At 51.0% G+C, this 25,611-nt stretch overlaps 1 protein-coding gene across 7 annotated transcripts in view; it reads left to right on the top strand.

The window, feature by feature from the left end:
* Positions 1-25,611, top strand: part of NRP2 (neuropilin 2) — a 115,621-nt gene that overhangs the window by 46,983 nt on the left and 43,027 nt on the right. For all 7 annotated transcript variants that reach the window (XM_026002491.2, XM_072741937.1, XM_072741941.1 and 4 more), the window contains exons 8-12: positions 12,316-12,460; positions 13,576-13,925; positions 16,345-16,489; positions 20,781-20,897; positions 23,789-23,929. In XM_026002491.2, coding sequence (XP_025858276.1) covers positions 12,316-12,460; positions 13,576-13,925; positions 16,345-16,489; positions 20,781-20,897; positions 23,789-23,929 — 898 coding nt within the window. The remainder of the gene's footprint in view (positions 1-12,315; positions 12,461-13,575; positions 13,926-16,344; positions 16,490-20,780; positions 20,898-23,788; positions 23,930-25,611) is intronic.

The following is a 25,611-nucleotide window of genomic DNA, read 5'->3' as shown; positions in this document are numbered from 1 at the left end:
AGGAATTCAGTTTGTCAGGGATGGGATCTGAACTGGCAATCACGCTTGGCAGCAAGGCATTGAGTTCTCTCGGCTGGTGTCTTCAGTGGCTGTGGCTCCCGGAGGTGTGTCCGTGGGGGCCATGTGGGGCTTTTGTTGTACACAGGGATGGATGTCTGGCGCTCGGCTTTCTTAAGACACATGGCATTCTGGCGGTGAGCAGGCCTGCAGCCGTCACTGGCAGTCCCGGTTATGGGGTGCACTCGGGGGAGGGGGCCTGGGTGGCTCAGTCGGTTCAGCGTCAGCCTTGGGCTCAGGTCATGACCCGGGGTCCTGGGATGGGGCCCTATATCAGGCTCCCTGCTCAGCAGGAGCCTACTTCTCCCTCTCCTTCTGCCCCTCCCCCCCCCCACTTGCACTCTCTGGCTCCATCTCTCTGTCAAATAAATAAATCTTAAAAAAAAATAATAAGGTGCACTCAGCATATGGGGGCCTTATTGGAAACAGCTGGTAGTCTCGCCTGGGCAGGGGGAGAACTCTGTCTCGCGCTGGCTCTCAGCTCTGGGAGGAGAGTGCTCGTCCTTTCCTAGATGGAAGCGGGGTCCAGCGAAGGGACTGTCCTCTTTAGTGCTGTGGTTCCACCGGGCCCCTGACCTGTCGGGTTGTGAATTGCCAAAATGGGACACGTGTGGCCAAACCTAGAAAGGCTGGAGATCTTTTCCAAACACATCCTCCTCGGCTCCTGCCACTGCTCCGAGGTTGCTTGGCCTCGCTGGTACGACAGGAAACATCGGATGGAGAAAATGCTGAACCATAATGTCAGCACTGATTCACTTGGGAAGTGTGAGTTTTTAAAGCAGTGGATTTTTTTATTATTAAAATCGCCATAGTAACATGGCACCATTCAGCTGAAAATCATGGCTTCTAGATATTACCAGGTATCTCCCTCTCTCACACACACACATGCACACATACACACACATATGCACGCACATGCACACACACATACTTCCTCCATTTCACAAATAAAGAAAGTGAGGTATGTAGCAGTTGAAAGACCTCCCCACCTTGACATATTCACCTGGGTCTGGCTTCTCATTGACTTCTTTTGTTTCGGTTGCAAATATCACTTGGAAATGGCAAGCCTGGGTTGGCACTGGGTGCTGGGAGCATGGACTGGGTCGTCATCCCACCGACTCTTGCCCATGCCTTGTCTCCCCACCCACCCTGTTCAGTAAGAAACTGGAGGGCAGGCGAGGGCCGGTGCTGAGGAGGGGCGGGCCCTGGGGAAGAAGGAGGAGGTTCACCTGACTGCCTCCCTGTCCAGGCTCAATGACTAAGCAGCGCTGGCCAGAGGGATACTGTAGCATAAGCTGATTTTAAAAGCACGCAGATGGACTGGGATGCTATTTAAAACACTATTTGTAGGAAATCTGCTTTTGGAAATACCTTAGCACTGCACATTTTGACAGAATGCTGTCCTCTCTGGCTTTATCCCTGGTATTCGGTCTGCAGGGAAGATATTCCTGAGAATTGAATTGAGCTTGCTGGGCTCCTTTGGAATCATTATCAACTTTTTCATATTGGAAATACCATTTTGTCTCTCTCTCTCACCTCCCCTTCTCGCCCTTGGCTAGAGTCCCTTCCTCAGTGGCCAAGAGGTAATTTCATTTTTGTTTGGTTGTTGTTTGGCTTTTTAGCAAATCAGTCCTACTCACATAAAAAGCCCTGGGGCAGAGGAAAAACCCCCTCTCCCCCCAATAGATACTCATTCTCTGGCTACCTAGATGGAGGCAGGAGGATGGAAAGCTTGCCAATTAGGCATCGCCCCCTCCCCACGCTCCCTTGCCCCACTGCGGGGGTGGTGGGCCACGAAGGGGACCTGCCCGTGCGCCCTGGGGGGTGAGTGCTGGGCTCCTGCATTAGCAGGTCTCTCTCCCAGATGTCTGTATTTGACGTGCAGATCCCGCACCGTTCATGGAGCGTCAGCGCAGCTCTCTGGTCTGTTCGGGTTGAAGTAGCTGAGTGAACCGTGCCAAATAGATTTGTCAAGTCTGCTGCAGTTTGATTTGATGCCACGAAGGGGAGGCGGCCGAGGAGGGGAGCTGGGGGCAGCTGGGGGGAGAGGCTTGGTCCATGCCGTCTATGCCGCTTGCAACCACTGAGTTTCTCTTTGTAGCCACTGGCTGGTGGGCACCGGGCCAAGCTAACGGGTGCTAGGTGGTGGGCTTGAAAGCACAATTCAGACAGCAGGACCTGTGAGCAAAGCAGAGCGGAGGTAGAGGCAGCAGCCTGCGCCACTCGTGCAGGGGGAGGGTTTGCAGACGCGAATCCGTGCACAGGGTGCGAAGAGGGGATATGGGGCTGTTTGGGGCAGAAATGTGGGAACTTGATTTCAACTCCCTGGTCACTGTCAACACCAGTGCTGTGTACCAAAGACCAAGGGATTGGGGAAATCGGAGAAAAACAAGATTAATGAGTGCTGAAGGTGGCGGGGGATAGCTATGCTATTTCCTTGCAATACACGATTTATGATTCGGACCCAGGCAGGGCTGAGGCAAGGCCTGGGCCTGGGGTGGTGGGGGGCGGGGAGCGGGAATGATTTCCTTCTTGTGGTCAGGAAGTGAGGAAGACTAAGGAGTTCTTTTCCAGCTTCCCCCAGCCTGTGAGTAGCCTCTTCTTCGTCTCTTTCTACCCAACAGGTCATGGTGAGGTTGCCTGTGACAGAGGCATTTGACTAACGTGGGGGGTATTGCAAGCATCCTCCTGGCAAAATACGGCCCATTTACACAGGCCACATGTACAGCAAGCACATCCCCAAAACCTCATCCAATTGCACATGCCATAAATATGGAACCTATGATTCTCCTATAGGGTGGGCCCTCCTTATGCATATTTATGGCATAACCACAAGGCAGGGAGCTTGTCGGCCTGAGACAGCCCATATCCAGCCCATGTGCTCCCTTAGATGATACAAATTGCTTCACCTATATTTCTTCAGAAACCACAAGGAGAAAACTACTGCTTTGGGTTTCACCAGCTATATTAATAACACCCCAAACATAGACGCAGTGTTGTAAATACGGCCTTAGAAGGTTCATGTATGTGTCTATAATTATGAGCACAGTTATGTACACACAAGCCAAGGGAGGGGCATGGAAAAAATGGGAGTAGCTGGAGGCTCAAGGCCTTGGGCAAGACCCTGCTCACCTCTAGATTGCTGATTCCATGGGGTACACTGGGTGGAATGAGGCCAAGACCCATGTCGAGACAGGGGGACAGAAGCCATTGCCCTTATTCATCTAGGCAAAAGCCCTTGTCTTCCTTTCTCCCTTATTTGGTAAATGTGGGCATCTCCTTGTTGATATAACCCTGGTTACCTCACTCTTAGTCATGGTGTTGCTGGCTGTTCTGATGTATTTGGAAGAAATTTGGGCTCAAAGAGAGAGTCTGCGGGGGTGCTAAATATATCTAGATGGCCAGATTGAGGATGGGAGGGTGAGGACAGGATGAGGTCCAGGAGTTTTCACAGTTGCCCTGTAATGAGGGGCAGAAATGCACTAAGCTCATCACATTAATGCAGCAACGGCCCCCAAGGGGATCAGAGAACCTCCAGGTACCACCTCACTGGCATCAGAATTTAACAGCGTTTCAAAGACTGGAGTTGAAGCCCTTAGAGTCATTTGCCCCAGGGATATGGGGAACTGTGGAGTCCCCATGACAGGCACCTGGTCACAGGGCTTTGAGCTCCACGAAGATGTTCCCAGCAATCTGATCCAGGCCTTGCTGTCATCTTGCATCCAGAGGGAAATCGGCTTCCTGAGATGTTCAGTCTAGGCATCTGGAGGCGTGCATTTTCCTGGAGCACCTCCGTTATTGCGGAGGTCCGAAGGCAGGCTGTGTTTGGACAGGACGGCCTAGCGAGCCAGGCTCATCGTTTTGGGGTTTGGGCAACGTCATAGAATCCCCGAGGACGTAGAGCTGAGACACGTGGCTTTGCGTTTGATTTGGCCGCATCCTTTCAAGACACATAAACACCCCCCTTCAAAAATTCTCTGTCCTATGTTTATTTTCTAAATTACAACAAATCACTTTGAAAGCCATTTGAGAATTTAAGACCTTCTGCAAAATTATCAGAGACTTAGGAGGAGAGGGAGCGGGTGTCAGAAACACCAAACCCCCCAAGTCAGTCCGCTAACAGAACCATGTGGCATCTATTTTCAGATCTTCTTAGATGATGCATCGTGTGACCTTGGAAATTTCTCTTAATAGCTCTGTGCCTCAGTGTTTCTGCTTGCCCAAATGGAGTGGTGCCGCCGCTAGTGTTGGCAGAGCACCGTGGGATCCGTAGATGGAAAGCTCTCTGCAGATATAATTAATGTATTAGACCCACAAAGCTCTTCTTGAGCAGAAGCAAGTTATCAATTTAAAAAGTAACAAGGCCCCATGGGATATTTATCTGCCTCTTTTAAAATCATAGGTCTGGAAGGGACCTGATAAGTCATCCAGACCTCTCCCTGCATCTGATGGGTCCTGCACTCGAGCTGCCTCAGATAAACATTACCCTTCTCAGTTTCATTCTTCTGCTAGGGATGCAATTATTCCTCCCAATTAATAACTTCGAGTTTTCAAAAAGTTCTTTTTTTTTTAACCTCCTGGTGGATGACTGGTTTCCCCTTATCCTTTTCATTGCAGTTTTGTTTTTTGTATATAAGATTACGACACTGACTCCAGCTGTCAACTGGTAATGGGCATCAGACTTCCGAAGTCACGCAGATGATCACATTGTCGAACCGGGGTTCTGTATATTCCGAAGAGGGCCGATGCCCTGTTGAAATTCATATCTCCCAGTTTTTCTGCCCCCCCACCCCCCAGTCATAACTGAGAAGAATCCAGGGCTCTAGGTAATTAAGTTTGTCCCTTATCCATTTGCCATGGGATGAGCTCAGACCTTTAGCCTCTCCACTTAGGAAGCCCAAGGGAAAATGTCATTATACATAAGCTTGGAACCTTTTCTCGATCAGGCTCCGTGGCTGGCTTCACCCAACTCCCATGGGTGCTGAATTGTCTCTGGGAGCTGAAGCCAGCCTCCCTGGCGCTTACAGCCTTGAAGCCAAATTCCCAGTGCTTTCCATCTCACTGCTGTGCATTGAGGCCAGGAGGACAGAGCAAGTGGCCAGGGGATGTAGAAGGGCATAGTGATCTTGCTTGGGCTAGAGAAACTCTCTTTGCCCAGCCCAGCATCCCTAGAGGAGCATCGGAGCGAACACCTCATCTGGTAGACGGTCAGGTTCTCCACCGGTCCCCATGTCCCTGCTCTGTGACTTCCTGAGATTCCCCGGACCCCCACAGCGAAGAGGAATGCAGGTGGCAGATAGGCTCAGGAACCTCACTCCCCATGCCCTTTCATGCTCCCCTCTGACCACCTGCCAGTCACAGGTGCCTCCTCAGAAAATGTGACAACGTCACAGGAGGTTCTCAGTACGGAGGACCCTGCTGACCCACCTTTACAGGAGGACACTGACCGTTCGGTTCCATTGCCCTGATGCCACATCCTTCCCCACCCCTTCTCTCCCCCAGCCCTGACTCCCTGAGCTCCCCTCCCCTCCTGCTCTCTCCTCCCTGGTGCTTTCCTGTCTCCAGTCCCGAAACCCTAATCCTGTTAGTATGCTATGTTCCAGGGCTCTACGTCTCGATGGGAGTAACATAATCCTGCAGTAAATCTAACGGGACCCACAAGGCACACACAGATGGGATGCGCACATCCCACCCACCTCCACCCCCCACCCCCAGGAAGAAGCCGGCCTCCCCCACCCTACACCCCATGACATACTCCTGCTCCTCTGTCTCCTCCGCAGCAGCAGAACTGCTTGATGACAGAAACAGCCCTAAGTAGAGGAGCAGGAGACAGGAGGGCATCATGGTCATAAATGAGCATTTGGTGGTTAGAGAACTTTCTCTGCCCTACCCCCATCCTCACCCTCCCTTAAATTCTCCCCCGCTTCTCTCTCATATATGTATATGTATACGCATATATATGAGACGCATCCCTTCTGACTCTGTCTGGCTAAGTTCCCACATCCACTAGAATGAAAGCAGCTTTAAAAAAAATTTTTTTATAGTCTTTAAGGAGGAGTTTTAAGAGAGAAATGTCAGGGCCATGATTTACAAAAAAGAAAAAAAAAAGTCCATTACCTTAACATCATTTTCCCCGCATGCAACAGCACCCCTACCCTGCCCCCTACCCCTTGCCTGTTTGGTGCAACAAATTAATTAAACAGGATGGCATTCATTGATTAACAATTTATTTTTATGTGTGGACCCAATGGCTGGTTTTAGAGAAAATGCAAGGGAAAGGGGGTGAGAGAGAGCAAGGACAGGCATTTGGTTCTGCAGTAAGGATGAGTCAGTTCAATTGTTTCTGAGAGAAATTTTTTAAAGTGCTACTGGCTTCCCCAGTTTCTACCCTCCATTCCTGCCACCTCTCTTTTCTGCCTGCTTTGGTCTCCTCCTCCTTGAGTGTCTGTGCCAAGTAGATTGAAAAGGAGAACTTTGGATGCAATGAAACATTTATTAGTGGAGAGAAATATATATTTTTTTTTTTAAAGAAGAGGAAGAAGAACGTCTCCTGCACAATTTCTACCTCAGGGCTCCAGCACTATATCGTCTTTGAAAAATTTCCTGCTTTCTTTGCAGTCCCTGGAGCTGGCCACATTCAGATATTTACAGCAAAATAGGAATAAACCGTAGGTCACACCATAGGTAATGAAGAGACGGGCGTGTGCAGACTGCATAAGGAGAGCCTGCATCTGTCGGTCGAAGGGCCCGCCTGGTGAAGGAAGGTTACAGCCAGCTCCCACCACGAGTCTGCACCACATCTCTGTGCCAGGGAGCTCAAAGACTGGGGTGGTCGTGGAGCATCCACACCACCCTGGGCACCTGAATGCTGATGGCAGAGATTACTGGTGTATAGGGGAGGGATTTAGGCCAGGCAGGAGACCGCCCCCCCCCCAAGGTAGGCAGGCCAGCACTCTCTGCTCTCAGCAGTGCCAGGGCCATGGCATGTTCTTAAAAAAAAAAAAAAAAAAGACCTAAGGACAGGGCAGCAGGGAAAGGTGGTTGTGACAGGAAATGGGGTGAAAAATAGAGAAAAGATGACCTCAGGGCTACTCGCTGGCTAGATGTTTCCTCTTAAATCACATATATTATCTTCTTTTATTCTACATAGTATTAGAGTCCATGCCATAGGAGCTCCTAGGCATGGTCAAAACATGTTGGTTTTTTCCTTTTCCTGGGTGGGGTATAGAGATAGTAACCACGCTGGGATGTTGGACAGCAGCCAAGTTAATTGGCAGATGTCCCCTCCCCCCAGAGGTGCAAATCAGAAAATCTTTGAAGTGCTGCTGGTTTCAGATTCTGTCTTTCTGAAAACAAAGCAAAGGTCTCAAGAATCAATTGGAAAGTGTTGGATTATGTTCAGAATTCAGCGAGGCACCAAATGGATTATCCAAACCACTTTGTGCCCTGAGCTGCTTTTTAAACTTGGTTTGCAGAGATGCACTTGAAGAAATCTGTGTTTTCAACATAAACACACACATACACACACACGTACACGCAGACACACATGCAGACACATCTAATTTAATGATTACATCAATCAACACTATCCTTACCTCTTAAGAAGGCTTAGGGACACCTTGAACACACTTCTGGTTTTCTCTGGGGTGATAAAGCAACCATATTGGCATTTTTCTTTTGAAATTAATAAAAATGCATCCCATTTGTGACATCCAGCTTTTAAAGCAGATGTTGTAACGCGATCATCACGTATAGTATACGTTTATCTGGGTGTACGATACGCAGACGATCCACTGAGTTTTCTTAGCATTATGGACACCCCACTGTCAAGCTTTGGCCTGAAAATTTGGGGCCTCGAGGTGGGACTTGGGAGTTCGTGGCTTTCAGAACGTGAACCCTGCCCAATGAACAGAGCTCCATGTGTCACTTGTGACATAGCCTCTACTCTAACATCTGTCCAGGGTGTTGTGCAGGCATTGGAGCCAGCAAGGAGGGCTGGTAGCCTTTAGCTTCTATCTGCAAGCCTGCTACCGACTTTATTTTCCTGAAGGAGAAACTAAGGTATCTAAGGATTATTGATTTGCCTATAGTGATTCAGTGAGTCAGCAGGGAATAGGGAATAAAACCAATTTCCTGGCATCATTTCCCATGCACACAACCCCTTCCCTTGCAATGCCTAGACTAGAAGCCAAGAATCCATCTCAGAGAATTTGATCAGAAAACATATGAAGGGTGATTCTGAAACCACAGAAGCATTGAGAAAGTCATAAAGATGTATAATATATGATAGCATTTCCCAGCTATAAATAGGAAGATGCAGGGAGAAAAAATAGAGACCTTGTAAATCCATTGGGTCCAGAGAAATAGAAACTGCTTAATATTTCATTAAAAATGGATTTTCATAAATTGCACTTTGATATCTTTGGGTGAAAGACAATATGTAAGGACTAAGGTGTTGTTATTCATTACTTTTCATTATTAATAATTTGAACTGTTATTGAGCAAAAACATCAACAAGGTATCTGCTCCCTCTGAGTGGGGCACTCGCCGTGTGTCCTGAGCACGGTTTGAAATGTATTAAAACCCACATCCCTCATCCATAAAAGCACTTAGGTGATAAGGGACACTGGACAACTAAAATGCCCTTTACAAAATGGGCATTGCTGGGGCAGGTCTAGTTGGAAACTCTTATGCAGAAAGGCTCAGAGTCTGGGGGCCCGAAAGGACCTTATAAATCAACTCATTTAATAGAGGAGGAAATTGGGGCCTAGGGGAGGTAGAGATATTTGGCCACACTGATGAGCTAGCTAATCAGCAGCAGACTGTCTGCCCCGACGCCTGGTCCAGTGGTGTTTGGGAGTTTTTTCCCACTCAGCCACACTCAGAGTGAGAGGTGTATAAGGAGTTTGATCAGGTAAGCTGGTATTCCTTCAGCAAAGGGTGCAGGGGCAGATATGAGTGCAAAGTCAAGAGCAAACAAGAAGCCAAGAAGGAACTAGGCTCAGAAACTCAAAGGATAATTCGAGGCCACGTTGAATGAGCGATCATTTGGTTCCAGGCCAGGGTAGGAGCAGAATGAGCAAAACGGGAGGGCAGGATGAAGCTCAAGGGGAGCCAGGTAGGTGGCCTAAGTAGATAAACCATGTGCCAGGTGCTCTGCTCCCTTTCTGACTGGTGTCAGAAGAGATCCGGGGTGGGGATGGGGCCTGGGTGGCTGAGTGGCTGAGCATCTGCCTTTGGTTCAGGTCGTGATCCTGGGGTCCCGGAATCGAGTCCCACATCGGGTTCCCCGCAGGGAGCCTGCTTCTCCCTCTGTCTGTCTCTGCCTTTGTCTGTGTCGCTCATGAATAAATAAAACCTTTTTTAAAAAAGAAGAAGAAAAGATCCAGGGAGCTTCCCCAAAGCGAGTGACCTGTGCATCTATGGGAAGACCAATTCCCTTACCAGGCAGGTACACACACGTGTGTGCGCACACACCCGTGCCAGCTTCCCAAAGGCCTTCCAAGGACACAGTCATTTCCTTACTGAGGGGCGGGAAGGAAAGGCTTCTTAGTGTTGTCTGCCCAGGCTGAGCAATGAAGGGGTCAGATAAGATAAAATTGGATATTAAAAACACATAAGACGTGCTGTGTTTCTAAACGGTACCAGCGTGGTGTATGTGCTGTGGATTAGCAGCTGTGTTAAAGTTCAAATCCACTCAACGCTCCAGTTATGTATTCACGTGGCAAATCAAGCTCCCCTCCCCACATGAACTCCTTAGCATCTCCTGATGGAGGCCACACACAGTCCCCGTCACCATCCTCAGGGAGCAGGCCAGCAGTGACCCCCCACTGCTCACAGCACCCTCCCAAAATAAGCGAAGTGCTGCATTTGCTTCTCCCTTGCCAAAACAAAACAAAAAACAAACAAAAGCCACTGCCTCATGCTGAATTCTAAGAGAACTAATTAATCTCTTTCCCTTGGATTCAGTTCCTCCATTCCTTTCCTCCGAGCTACAGGGCTCTTCATAAGCACCCAAGAAGCCGTGGAATGGGCATGGCCAGGCAGGGTCCTTCACCATTAAGATCACAGAGGCTGGGGCACATCTCGCCCTCGCTTCTCCATCAGGCTTCCCCCAGGTGCCCGACTCTAGCCCTCTTTCCTCTTATTTCCCTGGTCTGTCTTCCCTTATCTTGTCTTTCTGTCCTTCCTTAAGGGTAGGGAAGGACGGAGCCAGATTAGACCTGGGAGAGAGGGGTGGTCAAGCAGGTCTGCTCTTGCTCCCTGCAGTTAGCAAGGCAGCAAAGGAAGAAAGTTGGCCTTAAGATGGGGCGGGGGGCTCCCTAGTGAGGAGAGGGTGCAGCAAACCGGGCAGGCTGGGTGGGAGCTCCCCTGGCTTCGGTGGGCATAGCACCAGGAACAAGGGCTTTAAATGGAATATGTTGGGCCAGTAAAACACCTGTTGTCTCCTCTCCTTTGCTGCATCTGCCTGAAGCAAGCCACTTCCCCTTATCTGGCTGCAAAAGGTGTAATGTCTCTTACCCTTTACCCCCGCCGTCAGTGGCGTGCTATGTAATGGCTCTAACTTTTGACCTCAGCACGTGGGAAATATAGAGGGTTCAAGGTTGCCAAATGGCAGCGTTCCTAGTTATAGTTCAAGGGAAAGAAAGGACCACATTGTTAATTAGCTCTAAGCCGCCGTGCAGCTCATTGCTCTAACCCAGAGCTTCCGAAGTCAGGATTATAAACGCACATCCCCAAAGAGCAACTCCACCTCCATTCAACCCAGGCTCGGAGACCTTAAGGACTCCCAGACTCCTAGCCACCAATAAAAACGCTGCAAATTTGTTCAAAGAGATGAGAGCCACTGTAGGAAACCATAAGCCTACAGCCTAAAATCATGGCAGGGGCTCTGGATCCAGGCAGACATCTCCGAGCCTCTGTTTTCTCGTCAATAAAGCAGGAATAATACTACTTACTTCCCGAGGCATTATAGATGTAATTGTGTTTACACAGGGTCTGGCTCAGGGGTACTCAAACATACCAGTTTCCCCATCCCCTGGTCCCAGCCCTGTCAGTGCCCAAACACCTGCATGTTATAGGCATCATGAGCGGTCTAGCCCCTCAACCTAGGACAAACTGCCAGCAGAGTTGGCTGTGAATACATTTGAGGAGTCTCCTGGTTGTTATAGCTCTGACAGGTGTGATTTAGAAGGGATGCTTGGTTAGTGGGTCTTTCCCTCCACCCTTAACCAAGGAAACCAAAAGAAACTCACATATACTTGCTCCAGCTACTTTTTTTTTTTTTTTTTTAATGGAGAGCACAGAAAAGCATAAGGTCCATATGGCAGTTATTGATTTGGGCCATCTGGTAAACTAGGACTTGCTCCTACCATGTTGGCTTAGAAGCTACTCCAAAAAGCCTTTCCTCCCCTCAGAGATACATTGGTCAGATGGGGACAGGGATGGATTTCATTACAGGGTGGTACCATAGTGAGAGGAAGCCAGAGCAGGACTCTGAGAGACTGTCTGCAACCCTGACTCTCCAACAAAGACCAGAGAGAACCAAGAAACTGTTGATTGGCACAGGGGCTGGGAGGGGTAGATGGCACCCTCCACACTCTCACCCCTTCACCGAGCAGGGGGCCTCTAAGTAACTAACAATACAACTGTGAACCCTTTATAAAAATACCCTGCAAATATTCCTATATGCCTGCGCTGGGAGGGAGGGGGAGAGTCAAGGTCAAGCTAGTGAGGTCCGCTAGCCTTAAAAGATGATCTTTCTGCTCCATTTTTAAGGCGCCTTCTTCTGTTGTCTTTCAGCCCAGAGACAAATTTTCCTCTCCTTTTTTTTAAGTTTTTTTTTTTTATTTATTTATGATAGTCACAGAGAGAGAAAGAGAGAGAGGCAGAGACATAGAGGGAGAAGCAGGCTCCATGCACCGGGAGCCCGACGTGGGATTCGATCCTGGGTCTCCAGGATCACGCCCTGGGCCAAAGGCAGGCGCCAAACCACTGCGCCACCCAGGGATCCCCAAATTTTCCTCTCCTCTAAAAGTTTTTGCGAAGACCATTTATTGTTTTCAAGTTAGAGCAGTGTGCGAAATTAAACTTTTTTTCCATGGTGCTTCTAAAGGAGCCCCAAACAACAAACACGCTGATTATTTTTAAGCTTGAGGAACTAAGGTCCAGCAGAACATTGCATCCCGTTCAGAGCCTATGTGAGTGGCCACACTACAAACAGGGATTTTGACAGCTGTGTCCCATCTTACACGACAGGTGTTTCAAGCCAACAACGATGCAACAGAGGTGGTTCTCAACAAGCTGCACACGCCGCTGCTGACCAGGTTTGTCAGGATCCGGCCCCAGACCTGGCACTCGGGCATCGCCCTGCGGCTGGAGCTCTTCGGCTGCCGGGTCACAGGTGAGGGGGGGCCCCGCTGAGGCTGGGGAGCTGATGGCGTCCTGGGCTTTGCTCCCTCTTCCACCCATCTGCAAACAGCTTGATTGCACCATGCGACCTTTCCAGAAGACTCGCTTTTACCTGGAGCTCTGTTTATCAGTATCCAAGGCACCCCGACTGCAGACCCTGTCTTGCTGGATACCATTTATCCATGCATTCACCACTCGTTCATTGGCTGCACGAGTTGCATTCTTGAAGGCCTGCTGTGCGCCGGGGCCCACACTGGGATTGGAAGTGGACAGGGGAAGGGAACGAGAGGACGTTGTCTCTAACCACATGAAACTTGCAGGCTGGTGGGCAGCATAGATAATAACCAGACCAAGTACTGGATAGTTATAAACTAGGATGTGTGTATAAAGGAAAAAGACAGGGTGCGCAGAGAAAGAGTGGTGAGGGGGACCTAACTGACTGCTGACTGAAGTTTGGGGACGGCCTGGGGATGTGATACTTAAGTAAAGGTTGGTCTGATGATGATGGAGGGCAACAGCATTTGGAGTGGCGGGAATAGCATGTGCAAAGGACACAAGGTAGTGACAAGCTATGGTAACACGTGTGTAAGCAAAGACCTGACCCCAGGAAAGTTTCCATCCAGCTGGGAAAACAATCATCCAGGAAGCAATTCGGGGCTCAGCTGAGCTCCCCTGCGCTCACCGCCCTGGGAGGCTCAGTGGGCACCGGTGTCACCAGCGAGCATATGAGAGTCCTTGGCTGACAGCATGAGATGCTTAGATGTGCAGCACTGTGCTGCGCCTGCTTATGTAGTAACCGATGGAAGCCTCGCAACAAGCCCCAGGAGGTAAGCTCTGCCGCTAGCCCTCCTTCAGACCTGGATACACTGAGGGACAGAGCAGGTGACTCGTTTGCCTAAGGTCAGACACCAGTAAGGGACAAAGCAGACAGTGGACCCGGGCGCTCGGGCTCCCGGTCTGGACTCTTAACCCCAGCGCTCGAAATGCAAAGGAGTCGATGCTGACCTACAGCATTCGGGTTGGCTTCTCGCAGCTCCCTAGCACTGGGACGCGGGGTCGGGTGAGCAGGTGCCAGCCCTGAGCCCTTGCGTCTCCCTCCCTCCGCAGACGCTCCCTGCTCCAACATGCTGGGGATGCTCTCGGGCCTCATCCCGGATTCTCAGATCTCAGCCTCCTCCACCCGCGAGTACCTCTGGAGTCCCAGCGCCGCCCGCCTGGTCAGCAGCCGCTCGGGCTGGTTCCCCCGGATCCCGCAGGCCCAGCCGGGCGAGGAGTGGCTGCAGGTGGACCTGGGAGTGCCCAAGACGGTGAAGGGCGTCATCATCCAGGGGGCCCGCGGGGGAGACAGCATCACTGCCGTGGAAGCCAGGGCATTTGTCCGCAAGTTCAAAGTCTCCTATAGCCTAAATGGCAGAGACTGGGAATACATCCAGGACCCCAGGACCCAGCAGCCGAAGGTAGGCCATTCCTGGAAGACTCCCTAACCCTACCCCACACAGGGAAACTCCGATTGGGGGTGCTGACTTCCCAACTAGACAGTCATCCACCAAGGCCACATATTCTTTTTTTTTTTTTTTTTTAAGATTTTTATTTATTTATTCATGAGCAATGCAGAGAGAGAGGCAGAGGGAGAAGCAGGCTCCATGCAGGGAGCCCAATGCGAGACTCGATCCCGGGTCTCCAGGATCACGCCCTGAGCCCAAGGCAGACGCTCAGCCGCTGAGCCCCCCAGGTGCCCCAACCCCCTGTATTCTAATAAAACAAATATTAACAGGGAGATCACTCTAGGCCAGACACTCTGTTAAATGCTGTATTTTAATCCTTACAACCTCTCTAGAAGGAGGAGCCTTTGTCACTCCCTGTTAGAGATGACAAAACTGAGGTTTGGTGTCCGCCCTGGGGTCACAGTGTGCACCTGTGGAAAGCCGTGATTCAGACACGGTCTGGCCCAGACACCTACCCACCACCCAGCACTGCCTTTCTGTCAAGTTTGACTCCCTTTCCACCCTCTTTCAGATGACATTTCCTTAGAACTGGCCAGCGGTCCAAAGGAGATGTGGTTTTTGGAGGCTTAACTATAGAAACTGGGGGATCACTTCCAAAATCAACTGTTGTTTTGAATGTCGCTGTACCCCTTTGTATTTTCCCAGTCTTGCCTCTGCTCGATCTTTCCCACCTCTCATGCTGAGGCTGGGAGAGGCAAGAGAAATTTTCCAGGCCAGCACAGCCCTCCCCTCCTGCCACTGGGGAGTGTAAGGGTCAGCTCTCGACGCCGGGGGTGGACGAGCCCCAGCAAGGGGAAGAGATGGGGTGCCTGTTCCTCTCTAGGACAGCTCGGGGGAATCAGGGGTTCCCATCCTAACGGCTGAGTTACCTTCGTTTCCCTCAGAAGAGGAGGCCTCTTTTGCCAAGGAAGGGGCAATTTCCTGTCTCTTTGGTCCCCTTTGCACAGCAAATGTTTCCATTCTTAATGCAGAGGCACGGGCTGGGTTGGGGGTTTTGCAGTGCTCACAGTTGAGGGCCCTTGGTGACTGGAACCTTCAGTGGACAGAGCAGAGCTGGTCCGTGGCTCTTCCTGGAGATTGCCGACCCTGGCTCTTGACCATTCTGGGATCCTGGGAAAGGAGCTGATCTTAGCCAGTGTCAGGGCCTGCCCTCCCCATGACAGTGCCCCCTTTTGGAATTGTGGGCATCCTGCAAATGAGGTAGCCTGCGGCATCCCTGGTTCGGATCAGCCACAGCCCCGGGCACGTCCCCCCACCAGCATCCCCTAAGTCAGTGGTCCCCAGTGTGCTCCGGCTTGGGTGCCCCACCCAGCCTCAACCAGGGCAGCCGCGCTGTCCTCAGTTCACATACTGGGGCTCTAGGGAAACTTTGTTTTGACAGAATTGGCTCCACTACACAAAGCTTTGGGGAACATGGTCTCAGGCTGTCAACGTATGGCGAGATGGTGTGGTCAGTAGCCCTGAGAAGAGGGTGGTCACCTAACCCTCAGCCTCTCGGCAACCTGGGAGGTGTCTGCCAGCCAGGACTGTCTACATCTAGGCTCTCAAGCATTACAATGAGAACTTTTTTTTTTAATAAATTAATTTTTTATTGGCGTTCAATTTACCAACATACAGAATAACACCCAGTGCTCATCCCGTCAAGTGTCCCCTCAGTGCCTGTCACCCAGGCACCCCCACCCCCCGCCCTCCTCCCCTTCCACCACCCCTAGTTCATTTCCCAGAGTTAGGAGTCTTTATGTTCTGTCTCCCTTCCTGATATTTCCCACTCATTTCTTCTCCCTTCCCTTATATTCCCTTTCACTATTATTTATATTTCCCAAATGAATGAGAACATACACTGTTTGTCCTTCTCCGATTGACTTACTTCACTCAGCATAATACCCTCCAGTTCCATCCACGTTGAAGCAAATGGAGGGTATTTGTCATTTCTAATGGCTGAGGAATATTCCACAATGAGAACTTTTAAGACAATGGGCAAAGCGGCCTAAAATTCACTTCTCGCCTCTCCAGCTAAGTCCATTCAGAGCCTGATTCTTTCCCGAGTTAGGATAGAAGACAGAACCTAGCAATTGCCGCTTTCCCTCTTCTCTGCTTCCCTCTTCTCTGTGTTTCTGGGATCCTAACCATCTTCCAAATGAATCGAAACTGGTCTGAGAACAGAGCTCCTGTGGGTTGTAATGTCCAGCGAGTCAACTATGAGGCTGCCCTCTGGAGGGATGTGAGGGACAGGGAGGAGAAGGGGAAGGAGGGGGAAGGAAGGGGAAGGAGGGGGAAGAAGGGGGAAGGAAGGGGAAGAAGGGGGAAGGAAGGGGAGGGGCAGGGAGGGGGGCCCACAGAAGAAGGGCTGAGTGGCCTATCTCGCCTGCAGCTGTTTGAAGGGAACATGCACTATGACACCCCTGACATCCGAAGATTCGACCCTGTTCCGGCGCAGTACGTGCGGGTGTACCCCGAGAGGTGGTCTCCAGCAGGGATTGGGATGCGGCTGGAGGTGCTGGGCTGTGACTGGACAGGTAAGGCCTGCCCTCCCACCCCACACCTCACTCACGTGGTCGTGTGACCCTGGCTCCTGGGACACCCCGGGAGGAGGTCAGACCAGGATGTGGACGGCAGCCTCCCCCGGGGAGGCTCTGTGAGCTGGAAATCTTCCCCACCCCAAGCCCCGCCACGTTCTCTTGCCTCAGTCCACAGGCCCTGCAGCCTCTGGACAGGGGACAGTTTCTCAAGGGATGTGCTTTGTCTTTTTTAAAGGATCGTTTCAGTTCTCTAACCCAGGTCTCTCAAAAACAAATCATAACCACACACCACCCACCCAAATTCAATTAGACCCTGACTTTTTGGGCCAGAAGGCTGTGGCTGTTGATTTAGGGAAGAAAAAAAACCCCTCATGATAATAAAGTAATCGGTTTATGTCTGAATCTGGCCTCCAGATGTCAGTGGCTAAGAGACTTCATTTTCATTTCGAAGCCACATCTGTAAAAGGCATTTATTTGCTCAGGAGGGACCCTGTTGTAGGGAAGCTGACGGGAATAGGACTTCTTCCCCCGGCACAGCAGGAGTCTTGCTCATTCCTTGGCCCCACTGCCCCTCGGTGTGGCGGCCCAGGGAAAAAACCTCTAACTGCCCTGAGTGCAGATAAGGCCCACTGCTCATGCCCACCCTCCCTGTTTCTGGGAAGCACCCTTCTGAGTCAGGCCTCACCCTCCCTCTGGGCACCTCCTTCAGCAGAGCTGGCACGAGATCTCACCTGGAGCTGGCTCACGGCCCTCCAGAAGGAGCTCAGGGGAACCACCTGAAGCCAGCGTCAGCAGGAGCAACAGACAGACAGAGCTGCCCTGCCTCTTTCCACCAGGCCCCCGGGTATCTCCATTTTCCTGTCTGTGCCCCATCGACACCGGCTCACCCAGCAGGGTAGCCGGAAGGATTAATAAGGGCATGTCAGAGAAGTGCTTCTGGAAAGTGCTGCCTGTGTGCTGACTCTGATGGCTCAGAGGAGGAGCCCCGTGGAGGAATGCAGGCTGGAAATCGGGCCCAAATGAGCCTCGCTCACCTTTGGATTGAAGGCAGCCCCAGCGAACACGTTTTAGTGGGAAGATACTTAACTCCCCATCATGTAGGGGAAAGGCCAAGTTTCCCTGCAGCCTGCTGAATGGAAGTCACCTGCCTGCTTGCAGGTGCAGAAAATGGCCCCTCCAGCCGTGATACAAGCTGGCTTCGTTTACGGCCTCTTCGAAATCAAAGGGTTAGAGCTGCAGGGGACCCAGGAGCTTCTAGGCCAGTGGCTTTCAAACATTTTTGACCATAATCCACAACTTAAAATAAATTTATATCACAATCCACTTGCCTTGCAAGTGCACAGCCCAATGGTGCGTGTGTCCAGGTTATAGCATATTGTTAAGTGCTGGACCCTGGGGACAGATTGCCAGCTATGAGCTCTGCCTCTGCCGATCGCTGGCTGCATGACCTCAGACCAGTTACTTAGCCTCTCAGCATCTTGGTTATCTCAGCTGAAAAATGGGGATGATAATAACATATCTTCACTCCCCTAGGGTTGTTAGGAGGATTCAGTGAAATCATGGATATAAAGTACTTAGACTGCTGCCTGGCACCTAATAAACCTGTAATAATAAGTAAACGCAACAGGAACAAAAGGTGCCCAGATCAGCGCTCACTTTCCCCCTGGGAGCGCACTCGGGCAGGTTACAGTCCACATTCAAAACTGCTGGTCGTGACCCATCCCGTCGATTCACAACCTACTAACGAGTGTGGCACACACTTTGAAAAAAAAAAAACAAAAAAACAGATCTAGGTGCAAGTCTCCATCACAGATGGGGAAACAGAGTCCCAGAGAGAGAGAGGAAGCCACTTGCCAGAGGTGGCTTAGGGTGGCTTAGCGCGCTGGGGGCTGACTCCCACCTCCCTCCTGGGCTCGGCCCCCTCCCTGCCCTGCCTCTCCCGGGCCGGCCCCACTTTATGACTGGCTGGACAGTTGCTAATGTCCTTCTCCACTTATTGCTCCCCGACCCTAACCTGGCCCAAATTACCCTGGCGATGGTCAGCAACAGGTTTCTCATTTCAAAGTCCTGCCTGGCCATTCCTTGGAAGATCAGAGTTGGGGCTTCTTACCCTCCGCCCAGCCTCCTTCCCTTTGAAGTGGCTGACATCTGGTTTTAATTGCAGGGGCGCGCTGCAGTTTGATGGGCAGTTAGCCCTGAGCTCCCAGTAAGGTGCAGCGGCCCGGCCTGCCTTCCCACTGTCCTTCTCGCGCTCCGTCCTCTCCTTGCCTCGTCAGCCCCCCTGAGCCCCTGGATTTAATGTGATCTTTACCAACCCGCTACCTAACCGCCCCAGCAGCTGCTCTCGTGGGCCACGTGGCTTTTTTTGGCTTTTCAGATTCCCAATTCCTCTCTGCCCCTACCCCAAAAGGAGAGCCGGAAAACTAATAGGGCTGGCCTGAGTCACTGCAGCCACCTAATTCGACAGGGCGGCTTCACCTGTTAGTTTGTTTGTGTTCCAAACGATTACTTCTTGCTTTGCTGCCCGTAGTTTGCTTTACAATTGAGTTTGAGATCCTATGACACAGTGACAAATTTGAACTTACAAATTAGGACGCTTCGAGGTTATTTGCTATTTACCGTGAGCAAGAGGCAGACACGGCAAAGGGAAGTATGAAAGGTTATGTGCGTCGTATTTAATAGCAGAAAGATGGGAAGTCGACCGTGAAAAAGCTATTCAGCGTATTTAGCAATTTCCTTCAGCTCCTGGCTTTATTAAATGGTCTCCCGAAGTGTGCCTGACAAAGGCGCCTAATCACGTACAATAGCGCAAAGGAACACGTATAGAAACGGGAGGAACAATGCACCAGCTCATTCGGGGAGTCTCTGGTTGGAGGGCAGCCCTGGGATGAAGACCCCACCCCACGAGGCATGGACTTGAACGCCAGTTACCAGAACCCCTCCTCGCCCCACCCAGGGCCTGACTCATTGTTTCATTCATTTCATAAGTAGCTGCTGAATGAATGAGTGACGTGAGCAAATAGATGAGTGAACGGATGAGTGAACGAATCACCTGGAGCCCAGGTCAGAAGTGACTGCCTGCAGCCAGGTCCGGCCCGGCCAAGTTTTGCTGCGTGCTGCTTGTTGTAATACTTCGACTAAGTTGCCAACATTGACAAGTCTAGAGATCTTCCATGGGAATGGAATTGGCCTCGTGTTGGAAAAACATCTTTTTTTTTGCAAGATCTGGCCACACTGGGCCACCTCTCCTCAGGCCTTCAGTGTGCTGGAGCCGGGCTTGGTGGCCTCCCTGGAATCAGGCTCGCAAGGTGCCCTCTGCCACCCTCTATCCCACTCTTCACTCTCCCCAGCCGCCCCCCCCCTGCCCCCCCGTCAGCCGCCTGGCTTGCACTAGCTGCTTGCATCCAGGAAGTATTTGAGTTTGCCACTCCCTGACCTAGAGGCACAGCTGCAATTACTTCCGCCAAGTGGAGTCTGAGTGCCTTTGAGCCCGTATTCCTTTCTGTCCAGTTTTGTGCAAACACGAACAACAACGTCTGGGGTCACACCTCCGCAGCTGTCTGGCTTCACTCATGGCTTCGGCTATTGTGCTTCTGATTATCTTGTGATAGGTGGGCCCCCTAGGTCAGTTAGCTTTGGTTCAAAAAAGTTCTGTCTGAGTCAGAGAAGGCTGAAAAGAGAATGTCTCTTCCACGTAAGAGCAGGGGTGAGCCGGCCAGGAAGGCACGTCAGCAGCCACCCCAGGGGCAGGGCACAGGAAACTCACTTCATTAGGCACTGAGACTTTTTCAAACCGTTCTGGATGGACACCAGGCATTGTGTGTGTGTGTGTGTGTGTGTGTGTGTGTGTGTGTGTGCAGCACCCATGCTTCTGTCTCAAACAGGACACCCAAGGTTAGCCTGCCTTGGGGTCAGCTTTGCCCACATGCATTACGGCCCCACGTGGCCTTCTGGGCTGGCACCAGGGCCTCTGCTGCAGAGTACGGGGCCTGGGTTTGTGTCCCTGCTTCTGTCCTGGCTGTTCCTGCAGCTTGGGACTCTTCTCATTCAGCTCAGGCAATGCTCCTGACTTCATTGACAGCACACAGAGGTGACTCCAGGGGTGTATGTGTGTGTGTGTGTGTGTGTGTGTGTGTGTTATCTTCATTCATTGTCTTTTCTTCCTCCTGTAAAAGCCCACATTTAGAAAGGAAACAGTTTGAGAATTTGGGGCATCTTCTCCTACTGGGTTTCAATGTGGGCTGCTGCACCCAGCATTCACTTCCCCCCACCCTTTGCCTTTATGCAGACTCAAAGCCCACCGTAGAGACACTGGGACCCACTGTGAAGAGCGAAGAGACCACCACCCCGTATCCCATCGATGAGGAGGCCACGGAGTGTGGGGAGAACTGCAGCTTTGAAGATGGTGAGAGGGGGTCAGAGTCAGAGTTCATCCCGGATGGCACGGTGCCGACAATGAGAGGCAGCTGGCCTGTGGCTGGGGCAGGGACCTGGACGTCCCCTGGTCAGAGGCCAGGGAGGTGCAAGTAGTCAAGGCTTGGGGCACTGGCCATTTACAGGCAATCTTAGAAACATTCAGATATTGGAGCAAAACCAACCAGTGCAGCCTACAGGCGTGAACCTACTGGTCATCAGCTGACATAAGGGTCCGTCCAGAGAGGACCCCTCATTTGAGAAGTCTCCCTTTCTAGCCCTCACTTTGAATCATTAGAATCCTCAGCCTTTTTGTACTGGGCCGTGTCTCCACGGCCCAGTCAGGTGAAGATCTGGTGGTCATGAGGGTGACTTGGCCCATGGAGCGTGGCCGTCAGGTGAACTCAGCAGTTACCATTCCGTGATTGCATTTCCCTGTGTCTTTGCCCACTACTGCTTGAGAAAGTGTGATCATCTTGGCTCCATAAAATGGTGCATCCCATCCTCCATGGGGGCGGGGGGGTGAGCACAGGTCAGTGACAAAGGCAGAGATGTGCAAAGATGTGTCAACACTACCTTCAGATCCCAGGGCCTCCTGGTTCAGGATCAGCCTCTTCACATGGGAGCTCTGTATCACCTTCCTTTCCTCATCTAAACGCATCCAAGTGAGATAAAAACAATAATTGGCAGAGCCCAAAAGTACGTCACCTTACCAAGTATGAGGACATTCCTAACAAACCACAAATTTTGGAGCACCTGGCATTTTTGGCTAGAATTTCAGGCTTGACAGCCTCCACTTACAGTAAATTACTGATCCTTATTAAACGTTCATTAAACAAAATGAGGGAAGATTGGTGGAGAGACTTGGGGAGTGGGGGAGACCCGGTGTAGCGCTGACTCAGTAGGTAGGTGGCGCAATCAGCTTTGGCCATGCGGCACCTATGGAGTGGCCGGCTTCAGAGCAGGGCTACAGAGGGGAATGGGAGGGAAGCCAAAAATAAATGCTGAAGTTGTGTGCCTGAAAAATGATAATTTAATGCATATGCTTTTAGGAATGTGCTTTTGTGTATTGTGTGGGCGAGGGGGACACTATTGGTCAGGGTTAGTTGAATACAGGATTCTGACATTTTAATGAACTTGTTTTTGTTTTATGAAGAGGAGAAAGAGACTTGGAGGATCTTCCAAGACATGTTTAAGATAATTCGTGAGCTCACGGTGGAATGCATAGGGAGTTAATATATGGTATCGGATTAGCGGAGTTAGCTTGGGGGAGGGCCGGAGGGAGGGGGTCTATCTAAATGGCAATCCAGAGGAAAATTTAAGAGTTCTGCTGTAAACTTTCAGAAGTTTAATGTAATTTTCCCATTTATAGTGGTGTGTTTCATTTGAGGTTTCTTTGGTGGTTCCTCCCTATTTTTTTTTCCTGCAAAAGGTTTCTTTGTGGAATTTGGTTCCTGAGATAGAGTATGCGCATAAACATTAGAGAGGAATTATGGTATATTGAATTACTCCATATTTTTTAACGGAAAAATAGAAATTCAGAAATTGTCGGGAGAAGGGGGGTGAGGGCTAAGGGCTGACTTTTCCAAGCCACAGGTTGATGCTTCTGTAATAGATTCCATGTGTTTTTTCGATTCAAGCTGCCTTTGGCCAAGGGCGGGCAACATGAAATGCCCTCCCTGGGGAAGCGGGGACAAACCAGGGAGGGCCTGGTGGCAGTCTGCCTCCGTGGCCGGCAGTGCCCTTCCCCTCGCCCCCATGGTGTGAGCAATTTGTTTCCACCAGTCTGTTGTTCCCTTTAGACTTCCTAACCTGCATTCTAGGCCTTCCCCACGGAAATTCCTCTCTGGGAACCCTGAGAAGGGAAGTGAGGAGGCCAAAGACCCCACTTCCTCCCTGCTACTAGCATTAGCCAGCACTTTTCCGCTGTCTCTGCAGCCACTGCCGGCAAGCATCCAAATTTGGATTCCCATTTCCTCTTTCCCCCACCTCCACACCCGCTCCCACTTAATCACATATTTGGCACCAGCTCACATTAGATTTTTAGAGCTGAGTGGAGCCTCCAAAGAAACTCTTTGGGTTCAGTCTTCTAGCTTGGACAGGTGAACAACCAAGCAGACGGGACAAGCCATTGTGCGGTGGCTTCTGACGTTGCCCGAGGAAGGCATCCTCTGCTGCCCCTGGGATCGTGGCCTGCAGCCACTCAGGGCCATGCAAAATTATTTTCTTTTCCTCCTGGTCAGCGCTGAGTGAGGCGGCCGGCTTGCCTGGCCCCTCGTTTTGCCCTACCAGGCCAAATCTGCCCACCTGTCAGTGCCACCCTGTGGGGATGCCGAGCTGACCTTCTGTCCTCGAACAAAAGACCTGTCACAGGAGGTGAAGGGGAACACACAAGCCCTTCCTTGTTTCGGAGCTCACTCTCTCCTCCCTGGCCAGCACCTCCCCGCCATGTCAGCCTCTCTGGATGCTAATGGGCTGTGCCCCATCACTTGTGAGAGCCAGGTTGGCAGGAGCCAGCCTTCCACTGAGGCACTGGGGAGACATTCTTCTCTGGCACTTAGGGAACAGCAATTTTCACATTTGTCTGCTCTCCGAGGTGGACAGAAGAGCCTGATTAGAGCCTGAAGCCATTTGGTGGCCTCATTTATAATTGCTTACTATGGGAACCACTGGCAGACTTGGCTTTCATGCCTGGGAAGGATGAGACCAAAGGCTGACCCGAAAGCCAACGATCGCCAAGATGAGTTAAATGAATAAGCACAGGGAGCCACTTCTTTCTCTGCCCTCCACTTAGGCCTTGCCAGCGCTTTCAATAGCACCACTGTGGCTGTTGTCCGAACCCATTTCATTTGCCTTCTTTGGGTTATTTTTCCCCACTTTCAGACAAAGATTTGCAGCTCCCTTCAGGATTCAATTGCAACTTTGATTTGCCCGAGGAGCCCTGTGGTTGGATGTATGACCATGCCAAGTGGCTCAGAAGCACCTGGACCAGCAGCTCCAGCCCCAACGACCGGACATTTCCAGGTAAGCCAGCTGCAGATTCAGAGAGGAAAGAGTTAAGGCTAGCCTGCTGCACGTCTTGCAGCCCCAGATTCCCTGACAAGCGTCATAACTTCCCACCACAGAGCAATCCTCTGCTCTGCGCCCACAAACCACTGCAGTCTTTGCTCACAACGTCACCCTACAGAAGAGCTGGCCGGTGGTTCCTCTCCCTGTCTTGTGATTACAGTAGAGCTCAGAAGCCGGGAGGGAGCAAGACAGGCCAAGAGAAAAGAAAGAAAAGGAAGAAAGGAAGAGCAGTTGGGAGGTTTCAGGAGGTGGGTTGAGTCAGTGCCCCCTTGTCACCATAACTAGCGCTCACAGCCGACATCACAGAGCCTCTTGTCAACTCCGAGCTGGCTGTTGTTCCTGAAATGCCTCCTTAGGAGACCACCGGCCTCCAGCCCGACTGATACTTCTCGGAGAGTATCATCACGTTGGTAGCAAACCACTCTGAGAGTCCTGAATGCTGCCGTGACCAGGGGTCGAGTAGTGCCTCCTGGCCCTCGGCTTCTGGAAGAGTGTTGCTGGAAGATGGTCCTTGACATCTTGCTCAGCTCCCCCTTCCGAGGACAGGCTCTCCCGGCACTGTTGGCAGAGAGGGGCGGCCCTGGGCCCTCCTAAACCTGTAGAAGCAAGAGGCGTCTCCTCTCTCCATGGCAGTGCACGTGTCCCGTGGTGTTCTGGTCCAAGATTTACCTCCAGGAAAAAGAGAGAAACCCTGCCTTGTAATGTTTGCCACTGTCGGTGGTGTAAATAATCCCCCAGTTGTGGTTAAGCTACCCACATGACCAGAGGCGGAGTTGGGAGGTACAGTAACAGCATCGCATAGTTTTCTGCGTCAGACAGTCAGGACAGGTATGAATGACTTCAGGAGCGTAGATACTGGCAAAATGTATTCAAATAATTAGGAAGTGTTGAGTTTTGAGAATTTATGACCTTTTGTTTTTAATGTAACCTGTTTAATGGTAACTTTATGTAATTTAATTTTTAATAATGACTGCACTTAACTACTGCCTTATAAAATTCCAGAAAATTTAACAACTGGCTCTCACAAGCCAGCACACGTTGACTCTAGCACGCCACGCATTAGGTTTTCATTTTTCTGCACCGCCGGCCTGGACCTTGGTGCCCCATAAGCATTTGAGAGGAAAGGGGTCAGTTCTGGAAATTAGTAGATCAAATGTTGCCTGACTAGAGAACAAAAGGGAGACGGGGCCTCCCCTTCTCCCCTCCGGGTGCCCCAGAGCTGCTCTGCTGCCCTCAACCCCAAGGACTGGAGGTGTCCCCTGTCCCCAGGGGACGGCAGTGGGACAGATGCCAGGAGAGCTTTACGGGCTGGCCTCCTGACACAGCCTGCACTTGCTTTCCTGGAGGGTCACAGCGTCTGCTCTGGAGAAAAACATTTTCATATTTCAAGTGTTTATCTCTTCAGCATTTGAGTGCTCAGAGAGATTAATATCTGAAGATCACCACGGCCTCGGGCAACAGGAGAGAACACTTACCCTCGTCCCAGCCTTAATCACCCTCCCCCCTCTCATTCACTGCAATAATGTTTAATTAATATAATGAGCCTCCTGCACGTTGCAAAAAAAAAATACTTATTTTTATAACCCAGCTTGGATTTTTCATTTCATTTCCTCTCCTTTGAGACTTGGCCCAATTAA

This window comes from Vulpes vulpes, chromosome 16 (genome assembly GCF_048418805.1).
Source record: "Vulpes vulpes isolate BD-2025 chromosome 16, VulVul3, whole genome shotgun sequence".
Classification (NCBI taxonomy): domain Eukaryota; kingdom Metazoa; phylum Chordata; class Mammalia; order Carnivora; family Canidae; genus Vulpes; species Vulpes vulpes.
This window is presented reverse-complemented; position numbering and strand designations above follow the sequence as displayed.